General features: G+C 40.8%; 1 protein-coding gene across 1 annotated transcript in view; it reads left to right on the top strand.

Moving 5' to 3' along the window:
- The window catches only part of Col24a1 (collagen type XXIV alpha 1 chain), a 157,624-nt gene that overhangs the window by 71,561 nt on the left and 73,561 nt on the right, over window positions 1–12,502 (top strand). Inside the window, exons 17-19 of the mRNA XM_028788098.1 lie at window positions 283–336; window positions 729–836; window positions 11,343–11,396. Of these exons, the coding sequence (XP_028643931.1) occupies window positions 283–336; window positions 729–836; window positions 11,343–11,396 (216 nt within the window). The remainder of the gene's footprint in view (window positions 1–282; window positions 337–728; window positions 837–11,342; window positions 11,397–12,502) is intronic.

Below are 12,502 nucleotides of genomic sequence, written 5' to 3'. Positions count from 1 at the left end.
ATGAATGTGTTACCTTTAATTATCTAAAATGTATTAGTATTCCAGAAGCACACACTGCACTGGAATGTACAACAGTGACCATCTTAGGCATTGCCAGAGCTCTTCCAGGAAACTTCAGTCATGTTTGTTGTACCGTCAAGTCCTCTTCAGAGAAGAGGTTGAAGTAGGAATAAACGGCTACAAACTGGCTACTTCCTACACCTACTAGGGGCAAACTGCAAAGGAAGATCAACAAGATGACCAAAACCTTAATCTTACTTTGTCTGCTACCAAATAAAATAGGGAGAACCAGGAGCTCCTGGAGAAGAAGGTCTCCAAGGAAAAGATGGGTTAAAGGTAAACTGTATGTATGTATGTATGTATGTATGTATGTATGTATGCATGTATGTAAGTACGTACGTATTTCTTGATATAATGTGTGCTAAGCTAGCATCAAACTCACAATATATCCTGAAAATGACTGAAACTTTGGACCCTCCTGTCTCTACCTCCTAAATTCTGGGATTATGGGTTTTATTCAGTGCCCTACGGCAGGTCAACCCCACGGCTTCATATGTACTATCAGCACTAACAACTGAGCTACATCCTAGCCCTCAACTATAATTTTAAGTATAATATTTAAGATATCTGGCTTAATTACTTTTGTGTGTCAAATAAAAATATACGTCTTACATGACATAATGATTTCACTACATTCTTAAGAATAAACATCTGTCATTGGGTTCCAGGGTGCTCTGGGAGGAAGCGGACTTCCTGGAGAGGATGGAGACAAAGGAGAGTTGGGCTTACCAGGAACAGCAGGGCCCGTGGGGAGACCAGGTCAGATGGGCCTTCCAGTAAGTACTGCTGGTTCACTTAACTCAGTGCCATATGTACAAATACACACACACACACACACGTGTGCATGCTTGGACACACACATGCACATACACATATATACTATATACACATGCGCATCGATGTACACACACACACATATACACCACACACATTCACATGCATCACACACACATGCACATGCACCACACATACATGCACATACACATATATACCACACACATGTACACTCATGTGCATACACATACATATACACATATATACCACACCCATGTGCATGCACATGCACACACACATATGCACCATACACATGCACACCCATGTGCACACACACACACACACACACACATATGAAGCGGGCATGGGTTACAGGCACTGGCATGCACAATTTGCCCCCCTTTTATGTCTTCATGGTGACTGGAGATGTTGACTGAGTCTTGAGTGGGTAATAAAGCCAGACTGTGAGTCGTCCTCAGATGCAAAGGGGGAAAGACGTTTTTTCATAAACTTCTGCCCTAAAGCTTTTGCTGGGGAAAGTCTTCTGTTGTCTCAGACTTAATTTGTGTAAATATTCTGCTATGAACCCATGTTCTTGTTCTAGGATAACTTCCTAGCCCCCAGATGAAAATCCTTTGTAAGCATGATGTAGTACCAATACCTGCTCCTGAGTTACAAAGGAAATTAAATGTCGTAGTGAACAAATGTCCTCACTTAGAGGCAAATGTTTTAGGATGTAGATTAAAGTGAGATCAGTCTCTCTAACTCTTAGGCTCTTTGTGACACTGGTCCCCATGCAGCCTTCCTGTCTTCGGGTGGTTGTTAGTTTAAAGCTTTACTGTTGTTACCTCTGGTCTGATACTTTTAAGCATAGAGAATCACACTAGTTTTACCCCTCTAAGTTTGCCTGACGTTAGAGATTGTTCATTCCTTAGTAGAAGAATCCCTATGATTCTACTCAACAACAAGACTTCCCTCTCCTCTGTGTCCTGGCAATCTTCAGCCTTGTAGAAAATCAACATTCACTTTGAGCTGTGGAAGTCTCCTCCCTGGAAGATATCTCTGGAGCAGCTCATTTCTGTCTTTCCTCTCCTCATTAACCACATTCTTCTGGGCTCTTGTGTTTCCACGTGAGGGCTCTGCAAAGATTGAGGAACTGGCCCTGGGAGAATTCACCAGGCAGGAAGGCTGGGAACACAGAAGTGATTTATAAAGTTGGTTGGTGATCGATCGTTACGTGTTTTTACTGTGTGTCTCTTCACTGGCATCTAAAAATCCAAATCAATATATTGTCATATGGTGTAGCCCCTGCCTCGATCAGCTCAGCTGAGTTTGCCTCACCAAGATGAAAGAGCTGTCTTGAAAATCAAATCAAATACCATAAATGAAGCTATAACCGGCTCTCTCGTCACTCACAGGTATCCGCCACTGCGGTTCCTTTTGCGACAATGAAAATGATGCTATAATATAATTAATGTTATAAAATATAACATGTATTCTCCCCAAATAATAGGGGACTGCACCAGTGTATTTCAAACTGGCATCTAAAGAGTGAGCGTAAAGGGGCTGGAGAGATGGCTCAGCAGTTAACAGCTCTTGCTGTTCTTGCAGAGAGCCTGGGCAGGGTTCCCAGGATCCACACAGAAGCTAACAACCATCTTCTGTAACTCCAGTCCCAAGGAGGGTTCCCAGCATCCACATGGAAGCTAACAACCATCTTCTGTAACTCCAGTCCCAAGGAGGGTTCCCAGGATCCACACAGAAGCTAACAACCATCTTCTGTAACTCCAGTCCCAGGGAGTTCCATGTTCTCTTCTGACCTCTGCAGGTGCCAGGCATGCACCTGATGTGCATGCATGTTTGCTGACACACACTTACATGCATAAATTAACTAATTAAAGAAAAATGTGGATAAAGCGAAAACATCATTGTGTTTGAACGTTGGCAGGTGAAGATTGTTCCGTCCAGTTTTACCGTCATGGTAAATTGCCTATTTTTCCTCTGCCCTGACATCTCAACCCACCAAACATGCTGCCTAAAAGATCCTCCCTGAGGTTAAGCAACATGAACTCACTCACCTTCTCTCATAGAATCCTCTTAAGAATCTATATATGTGGCCAGGTGGTGGTGGCGCACGCCTTTAATCCCAGCACTTGGGAGGCAGAGGCAGGCGGATTTCTGAGTTCAAGGCCAGCCTGGTCTACAGAGTGAGTTCCAGGACAGCCAGGGCTACACAGAGAAACCCTGTCTCAAAAAACCAAAAAAAAAGTATGTAAAAGAATCTATATATATTATTATTCCTCTTCTCACCAGGAAAAAAAAAAACAGTACTGTAGCAGATGCCAGAGGTGACCACGACTCCTTTATTCTCTGATTTTAGCATCTCCCGAACCTCACTGAAGTACTCACTTTGGATTCTAAGTTTTACCTTCCTAGGGATCTTGATAGGTTTTATTATTTTTAGGGAATTAATTTTTCTATTAGTATCAGTACCTGTAAAAGAAGCAAAATGTCCAGGGCCAAGAAATTGTGATTTGGTCTAATTCTTGACAAATGATGTTTTTCAGGGCCAGGCATGTAGTTTAGGGATAAAGCATATGTCTAGCATGCAAAGGTGGGTTTTATCTCCAGCATGTGTGTACACACACTCATATATTGTATGTGTGTGTGTGCATATATGTGTGTGTATGTGTACATGTGTGTGTGTGCACCTCCAGTAACTTATACTTCACCAAGTGCCCCAGAGCAGAGCAGTAAACAGGGTCTGGGGAGATCACCTGAAAGAGAGAATAGGGGAAACAGACGAACGCAAAGACCAAGTAGCTTGTCTATAGTCTGATCAAACCGCTGATTTTACACAGGGGTTATATGCACATAGAGTCAGGATGTGGGGAAGGGGATGACGCAGGAGCGTAGGTGTTCAGGGGGAGTACAGGTATCTACCAGAACAGGTTATTGGCTGAGTGAAGGTTCAGGGAACAGGTCACTATGACTCTCTCTATGAATCACTTGTTTCTATCTAAGTTGGTACTATCCACCAAGGCTACCCAAGGACTATGACTATCCACAAGACCTATGACTACTTGTTCTTATCCAGGCTGGTAAATTTCCACAAAAGCTACCTGTTTACAACATCTTATAGCTATCTGTTTCAGTGTTTTTCCAGAGACCCGAGACTTTGTGTTAGCAGGCTGACTTAGGCCTATTGCTGATTTTAGGCTTTCAGTGTATAAGCAAGGCTGCCCCTGACAAGCAAGGACTTTTAAAATAACTACCTTGAACATACAGTGAAGGAAAAGAAGGGTCCAAGTGCACACAGCACAGCATCTCAGGGAGTCTGAGGATGCTGCCATATGACAGCTGGTGGGGAGAGTGGAGGTGGAGCAGAGGCTCCAAACGCAGCATGGAAAATGATAAACACAGACTCCATCTGCTTCCCAATGCCTCCCAGGACAAATCCTGCCCAGTACACATCTTGGTTACTTTTTTTCTTTCTCTCCCCACCCCTCTCTCTCTCTTTTTTCTTTTTTAGCAACAACACATGTGTGTTTCTTTTTTCTTCTTTTTTGTTGTTCTCTTTGGAATTTTAAATGCCTTTCAGATTATAAACTCAATAAAAATACCATGGCACTTTTTTTCAAAAGAATTTTATGATCCAAGGAGCTATTGCTTAATCAGGCAGCCTGATGTTGGTTTTATTTTGTGCTTTTAAAATTGTTCCTTCGGCAATGTCACAAAGATACTACCTCAAGTTTTACAAAAATAAACAAGGAAAGGGGGGAAAGAAGAAGAAGAAGGAGGAGGAGGAGGAAGAGGAGGAGGAGGAGGAGGAGGAGGAGGAGGAGGAGAGGAGGAAGCAGCAGCCCTTCACTCTGGAGGACTGGGAATGAGATCGGTGTTGAGGGAGTGTACAGGAAAATATCAATTGACAAATTCAAAATCCAACTTGTTGCTCCACTAAACAGAAGAGAGAATGTGCATATTTTATGCATGAATTCTATTCTAAAATGTTCACTTGCCCGAATGCATATCTCTGCTAGGAAAGAACATCTGTCTAACTTATGGTCGGTCGTCCACATCTGAAGAGTCTACCACAATGGCATTTCATCTCTAAACACATGTGGAGAACTCCAAAGTAGGACGTATTAAAATGAGATTATTTTGTTTTATGCCTTTAGTGAAAACTCCAGTCAGACTTACTGAAATATGCTTTTTTGATCTGCTTAAGGCACAGTGAGAGTTTCCTTGGGAACCCTGGGGAAATTTTGATTGGAAATTTAGGGTTGGTAACATTAAGTGACATTTGGGAATAAAAAACATACCTAAATCTTGTCACCTGGCATATTCTGTGACAGTCCTGCTAAGGTTTTGTTCCACTGTAAGTATCATAGATACAGAAATCCTATTCTGACCACTGTTTTCAAAGCTCCGATTGCTGCCCCCTCCCCCGGAAGAGCTGCATCACTGAGCAAGCTAGTCTCTGGTCTTATGCTTCATGTATTTACTGCATAGGATGACAGGCTGAGGCTCCTGTAGGTATTCCCAACATGGCTGTTGACTTATCATGGCTCTGCTCCCGATATTCCTACTTCCACTAGAAAGCACACATCTGCTTAACCTGTAGCTTCTGTATAGATTTTCTTCGGAAGAGAAGCCTCTGTGGCATTAAAACAGCATTCATTGGGGCTGGAGGGCTGGCTCCCCAGTGAGGAGCACAACTGCTCTGGCAGAAGGCTGAAGCTCAGTTCCTATGTCAATCAGCTTACACGACCTGTTACTCCAGCTCCAGGGGATGTGCTACCCACAGTGGGCTGGGCCTTGCCATGTCAATTAAAGCCAACAAGATAATACCATATAGACATGCCCGTGAGCTAACATAAGCTAGACAACTCTTCAACTGGTTCTCACTTGCCAGATGATTCTAAATTATGGAAAGTTGACAATGAAAAGTAATCACCACAGAGAGAGAACGTAACATGCTGGAGCCGTTAACACCTTCTCTGAATAATTGTTGACTGAGCTCAGTTCCATTCCAAGAACTAGAAGAGGATTCTTCATGGATGATGGAGCCACAAGGGTGACAGTGTGGAAGTGAGTTACCTGGGCACCTCTAGACCCAGAAAGTAGCACGCACCATGAATAGTCAGAGGTTCTGACTTTGTTTTTGTTTTTGTATGTTTGTATGTATGTTTTAAATGTGAAGAAATAGGTAGGAAACAGAACATGCGGGGACCTTTAAAGGCTTAGTAAGGAATCCAGATTTGATTCAAAGAGTGGAGGGGACATTGAAAGGATTCAGGCAGAAGAATAGAGTCTTTGGTGAAAATCACTTTACAAGTTGCACTTTGTTTAACATTGTCTAATGCCAGGAGTTATCAAAGGATAAACTTAGATAAACGATATGCATTTGGATGAGGATTCATGTGATGCACCGGGCAAATCCATTTGGGAAATAGTGATCTTTTCAAAGAAGTGAGCGAGAGCATCAGTCTACCTGTGTGCTCAAGGTAAGCTGGACACTGTTCATTCTACAGACGAACTCTTAGAAGCTCTGAAGCTCCAACTGTAAAAGCCTTGGAGGAAATTGTGGCCGGAGCTGGGGGCTAAATTTTTGTGGCCTTAAAATAGGCAGGGACTTCTTAGGTAAAGCTTAAAAAAAGAACCACAGACAGTGACAAAAAGATCATGGACACCATTAAAAGTAAGGGCGTTGTATTTTTTTAAATGTACATAAATCCCATACAATGAATAAACTCGTGAGAGAGACAATTGATGGGATACAGCTCTTCTGAAAGCACAGTAACTGCTCTCATAAAGCTTCAGACACTCAGGCCTGATGTTTTCACTACACAAAATCGTGACGCCTGCTGTGTCTGCTCAACATGTATTAACTAGAGAAAGGAGACAAGCATGGGAGGGCCAAGGTAAGGACGCTTGCTGCACAAGCATGGGGACCTGAGTTTGAATCCCCAGCGCCCTTTAAAAAAGCTGCAGCCCCAACCCTGTGGAGGGATGGAGGCAGAAGGACCTCTGGAGCTCAATGAACATCAGCCTAAATTTACATTGAGAAGGAGTCAGTTAATTCTCCCCTCTCTCTCCTCCGTGTGGAGAAGACCTAACGCTCTGCTCACCGCCTCTACGTCTTAGTCCCATGCCTCTCTCCTCTAGCAAAATCCTTAAAGACCGATCTTGTAAATTGTTGAAAACGAAGAAAAGGAGAATAGAACAGTCCTCTCAAGACATTTCCTCCTTAGGCTTTAGACTGAAAGGGGAGGGAGAAAGTTCTGGTATCAAAATAGGCAAAAGAGAAAGGTATTCTAATAATTTTTATAGTGTTGCTCAATTACAATGGAGACGGGAGGTCAAGGAGAGACCAGGTTTGGAGTGGGAGGAGGGAATTTGAGAACTGAATTTGAGTACATAAAATCTGAGAAGCTTGTTAGAAATTCAAGAAGAGATGTCATGAGGTAGAGGAATCGTGACAGACATAGTTTAGGAATTATGAGAATTCCGTTGGTATTTAACAACATGGCGTGTGATGAGATCACCTGGGGGATAAAAGAGAAGGGGTCTCTCCAGTATTAAAAAGCTGGACAGAGGAGGAGACATCTTCATTTAAGACCTAAGTGAAAACTAGGGAACCTTGCTGCAATGAAAACAAAGGATTTAGAACGTTTTAAGTGAAATAAAAAAAAAAAAGGTTTCAAATAAAATAACCATTGGAATCCAGAGGTTGGTGTCAGTGGTAGGATCAAAAGCCCAACTGAAGAAAGATGAGAGATAACGCCAGCGATGTGCCTTTTGGAAAGGCACAACTTTCAAAAAGTTTTGATAAAAAGAGAGAAAAACCAGAAAAATGGCTCTGGAAAACTTCAGAAGTAAATGAATGTCTGATAAAGTGAGTGAGGGAAGGAAGGTCAGAGGGAGGGAGAGACAGAGGGACAGCGGGAGGGAGAGACAGATGGACAGAGGGAGGAGAGACATAAAAGCGAGAGGGAAAGATAGAGGGACAGAGGGAGGGACAGAGGGACCGAGGGACAGAGAAAGGGAAAGGAGAGAAGGAAGGAAGGAGGGAAGGGAGGGAGGGAGGAGGAAAGGGAAAGAAGGAAGGAAGGAAATGGAGGGAGAGAGAGAAGGGGAGAGACACATAGGCTTGGGGATTCTCTCACGTGGCTATAGGCCTGTATGGATGAGTTAGGAGTGGTGCATTCAGGAGTACACTCAGACTAGACTCGTTCAGATGGAGGGGTCATGGGTAAGTGAGTGGACCTGGGATCAGGAGCATAAGTGGGGCACTGGCCTCACCCAGGGAATGGACCTTTATTTCTCTGACAGAGCAGGAAGCAGGTGTATATGAGTGAGCTGCAGGTGTAGGAAGGTTTGGGACGAGAACTTCAACTCCTAATTTGATTGCTACAGTATCTTAACGAGCTGAGAGACAAGACTAATAACTTGAAAATGGTGTGAGAAAAGGTTTGGAAGCAGAGATGAAGGTGCCATCTATCTCCAAAGAAATGCCTCCGCCACTGAGACTTATTATCCATGGCAACGCTTTCGTTTTAATCATGCATTTCAGACCCACAAATTGAAGTACTTCTGTAAACAAGTGGTGCCCGAGATGAATTGACTGTTGACAGGCGGGGTCACACACATCAGCGTGCACGCAGATACTGAATTTACTTTATCTAAAAATACCGATAACACCTAAAAGTTTTGTGAGTTTACTCAGACCAAAACTGTACAAAAAGTTTAACATTTTAAAATATTATAAATATGAGTCACATGTTTTACAGAGTTTAACATGGGAATATGGTCATTCCAATAGATGAAGCAAAAAACATTTATTAAAACTTTATGTTAACACTTTCACTATGATACTTCGTGAGGAATGCCTAAGAAATGAGCTAAGGTTGTCATTCTCCTTTCTTCTTAATATTAGTAATATTTACATATAATAAATAGGAATACTTGTATAATGAGGTGAATATTCTATAAATTATAATTAGTAAGAGTTCATAGTGATGTCAAATGAAATATTAATAAATACACAAGAATGGCTTCTTTGTTTCTTTCACAACATCAAAGAATTTTATTATAATGAGGAACGAAAGTAAGCTCCTTGGATTATGTCTTAACAGAGTATTTGTAAAATTTTGTAGATTTCTACCATTTGAGAATAATATAACCTCAATAAATCCTAAGAGACATAAATATACGGACAGAGATGTAACAACATTCATGACCAGTAAGACTTACTATTGCAAAAACACTTCTAAATCAGCTTACATTTAATTCAGTCTCCGTCAAAAATCTCTACAGGATTTTTTTTTTTATGGAACTTGACTGATGAAAATTAACTCAGAGTTTGTACTGAGGATTAAAGATCCCATATTAAGACAGTTTTAAAGAACAGCCTGGGGATGCCTGGAGAGGGAGGCAGATGGGATGACTTGACCTACATGCTATCAGAGCAATATTAAGATTACCATGTTATGATTAATTTTGTATGGCTCATAGATGACAATAAAAAATACCCATGAATCTGTCTGAGTCAATTTTGAATGATGTTTGATCATTTGATTGTACATTATGTATTACTAAGGAAAGATATCATGATACAGTAAATTGTAGTGTAAAAACTGATTGTCCATGTACGAAAAAAAAATCACACACACAAACTGTGTGCTTATAAATATAAACTAGCAAGTCAACTCAAGGAGAAAAAACTTAAAAGCTCTTGTCATGGTCATGCCCAGATTTACTTATTCCAAAGTTATCAAGGAGAAGGAAGACTAGTCACTGGGAAGCAGCCATTAAACTATAGTTTGGCCATAATATGGAATCCTGTAGCAGTTACAAAAGGATTAGAGAGGTGAAAGGGTTAAAGGGGTGGTGGATAATGGAGGACAGCAAGAAGACTCTGAATGTCAGGAGTGTCAGAAAACTGCAGGTGCAACACTGCCCAAAGTTTAAAGGGGCAGACAGAGGCATAGGATGTGAGAAGCCGGAGGAATACCCTCAGAGCGTCAAGAGAGTTCCAGAAAATGATGGCACCTCTTGCTCTATACATGGGAAATAGCACGTGGGGCTTTGTTGTGTTTCGATTTTCTTCATATCTTCTTAAGTGCTGAAAATACTTAGAGGGCAGACGTTAGTGAGAGCTACCTTTATTGAGCCCTTTATTCTAAGCCAATATCATTCAAGTTTTTATGTGCCCTGTAATCTCACCAGGTCTTGGTAACCCTTCCAAGAGTTTTTATGAGATTTTTTCCTTTTATTTGAGGAGTAAACAGAGGGCTTCTTTTTAAATAATTTTAAGGTGTATATGAGTATGTGGGAATGTCTGCAGTTGCATGGGAATATGCATGTGGATGACATAGAGGACAGAGGGCTTGCATCTGCCTGCAACTGGGGTCGGGTAATTGTGTGTCCACCTCGGGTCTTCTGCAAGAGCAGTGATCGTTTGCAATGACTGAGTCAACTCTCTAACTCCAGAGTCACTTAATAAATTAAACAATTTGTCATTAGTTGTGTAGCAATTAAGTGCCCAATCCAGACAGTTAAAACTCTATGCAGGCTAATCAACTTCTTTTGGAAAAGTTGTTTGTCTGGTGCAGCTTCCATTTCTACCTCTGGACGCAGCTGTACTATGACAGTAGGACATGGCTATCTTGGACCCAGAGACTGAGACTAGAATAGTGTTTGCTGGGAAGTGTGGAGTGTGAGTCACTTCCTCAGTGATCTGTTTATTCATTCAACAAATATTTATCAAGAGCCTGCATAGCACAGTGGTAAACCACCATTTATTTCTTGTCTGCAGAAGCTAGCCAAGCTTTGGGACAGAAATTTGAAATTTCCATTTCGACTTCCAACTAATGAAAAGAAAGTTGTAATTATTACTTATTTTAGGACTGGCAGTTCGGCCCACTATTGATTACACTTGCTCACTGTTGATATAAACTCCATATAGCACCCTACTGTTGCATAAAAACTCAATTTTGTAAAGCAAACAAATTACCAGTTGAAATTAAATTATTATTTTAGTTTACTATGTCTGCCCTTTTTCTCCATGCCTTTCCTTTCCTTTCTTTTCGTCTGCTTTTCATTCTCCACTTCAGTAGTATTTTGAGACTTGCCTTGATCATGTAGATATATTTTTAAACATTGTTCTTTCAACAAAATGCTGAGCTAAATACAACTCACTAGAATACATTGGGGTGCACACTCATCACAATCTCAGTAATCAAAGTGGGTGTATTCCAGAAACTTCCTTCCTAAAGAACAGTTTAAAGTTTATGTTGACCACATGTGCATATGAAGTTTATAGCTTGGTAACAGTTCTGCCTTTTAATCACTGTGACGTTGTGAGAAATAACTATACACATAATAGTGTTAAAAATAACCTTTGTTGATATTTAGTGTTTATCTTAATGCTTATGTGATAGAAGTATTCAAACCCTAGGCTTTTTTCTTTAATCATTTATTTCTTTTTTATATCAAATGATCAGGGACCTGAAGGAATTGTAGGAACCCCAGGACAAAGAGGTCGACCAGGGAAAAAGGTAATTTTTTTTTTTTTGCATCTTTTCATGTGGGCTCTCTTCGTTCTCATGCCCAGAGATCTACAGAGTACTGTGACGGCTGTATTTGCATTAGACATAAGGTGTAAAGATTTATAAATGTGTCATTAGAGAAGACGTGGTTAATCTAATACGAGTGCATATTGTTGTCATTGTTTGAGGACAGATCTTCCTCTTTATAGTTTGGAAAGTCAATCTTTCCTCTCTTATTTACCAAAAAGCTATGGACAAGGAAAGATATAAAACAAAACTATCATTTCATTTGGGACATTTGAGAACAATTTTAGTAAAGTATCTGGGGAGAATATTGGGATTTCTCTTCTTTCTAGGTTAATCAGAAATTGTTTCTCAATTGAAAAGTTTGGTTTTTCTTACTTTTCTTATGTAACAAAACCCAGAAAACAAGAACATTTTTTACTTGCTTGCTTTGTTTGTTTTACTTTTCCAAACAAACAAAATCTTTGATGTATTTGTATGATCCTAATATGTTGCTATCAAAATGCTTCTTCGTATTCATCAATAATTTGTCTCAGTATTGGTGAAGCATGGTAACAGTTTTTCTAACAGACTGTGACAGTCGAGTACACATTCACACAGTTAACTTTAAATTAAATGTTTGTTTCTCCAAAAGTTCAGTTCTGTACCTTAGCCATTGGTCTCAGTTTTAGCCAATAGAAAGCCAAGAAAAGCTTGAACTTCCATTCCTAACTGTGGAAATACCCCCATCATGAAGTCTCTTTCAGGGTTCATGATAACCTATCATCAGTATTGGTTTGGGGAGACTTATAATTGCCTGACAGGATTTGGTCCAAAGAGATACACACACACACACACAGAGAGAGAGAGAGAGAGAGAGATATTCAGAGAGAGACAGAGACAGAGAGAGAGAGAGAGAGACAGAGAGACAGAGACAGAGACAGAGATTCAGAGAGAGACAGAGACAGAGACAGAGACAGACAGACAGATACTCTCATACACAGAGAGACAGAGAGAGAAAAATATACTCAGAGAGAGAGAGAGAGAGAGAGAGAAATAGACATTCACACACACACACACACACACACACACACACACACACACACACACAC

The sequence above is a fragment of the Grammomys surdaster genome, unplaced genomic scaffold (assembly GCF_004785775.1).
Source record: "Grammomys surdaster isolate TR1022 unplaced genomic scaffold, NIH_TR_1.0 125701, whole genome shotgun sequence".
Lineage (NCBI taxonomy): Eukaryota > Metazoa > Chordata > Mammalia > Rodentia > Muridae > Grammomys > Grammomys surdaster.
This window is presented reverse-complemented; position numbering and strand designations above follow the sequence as displayed.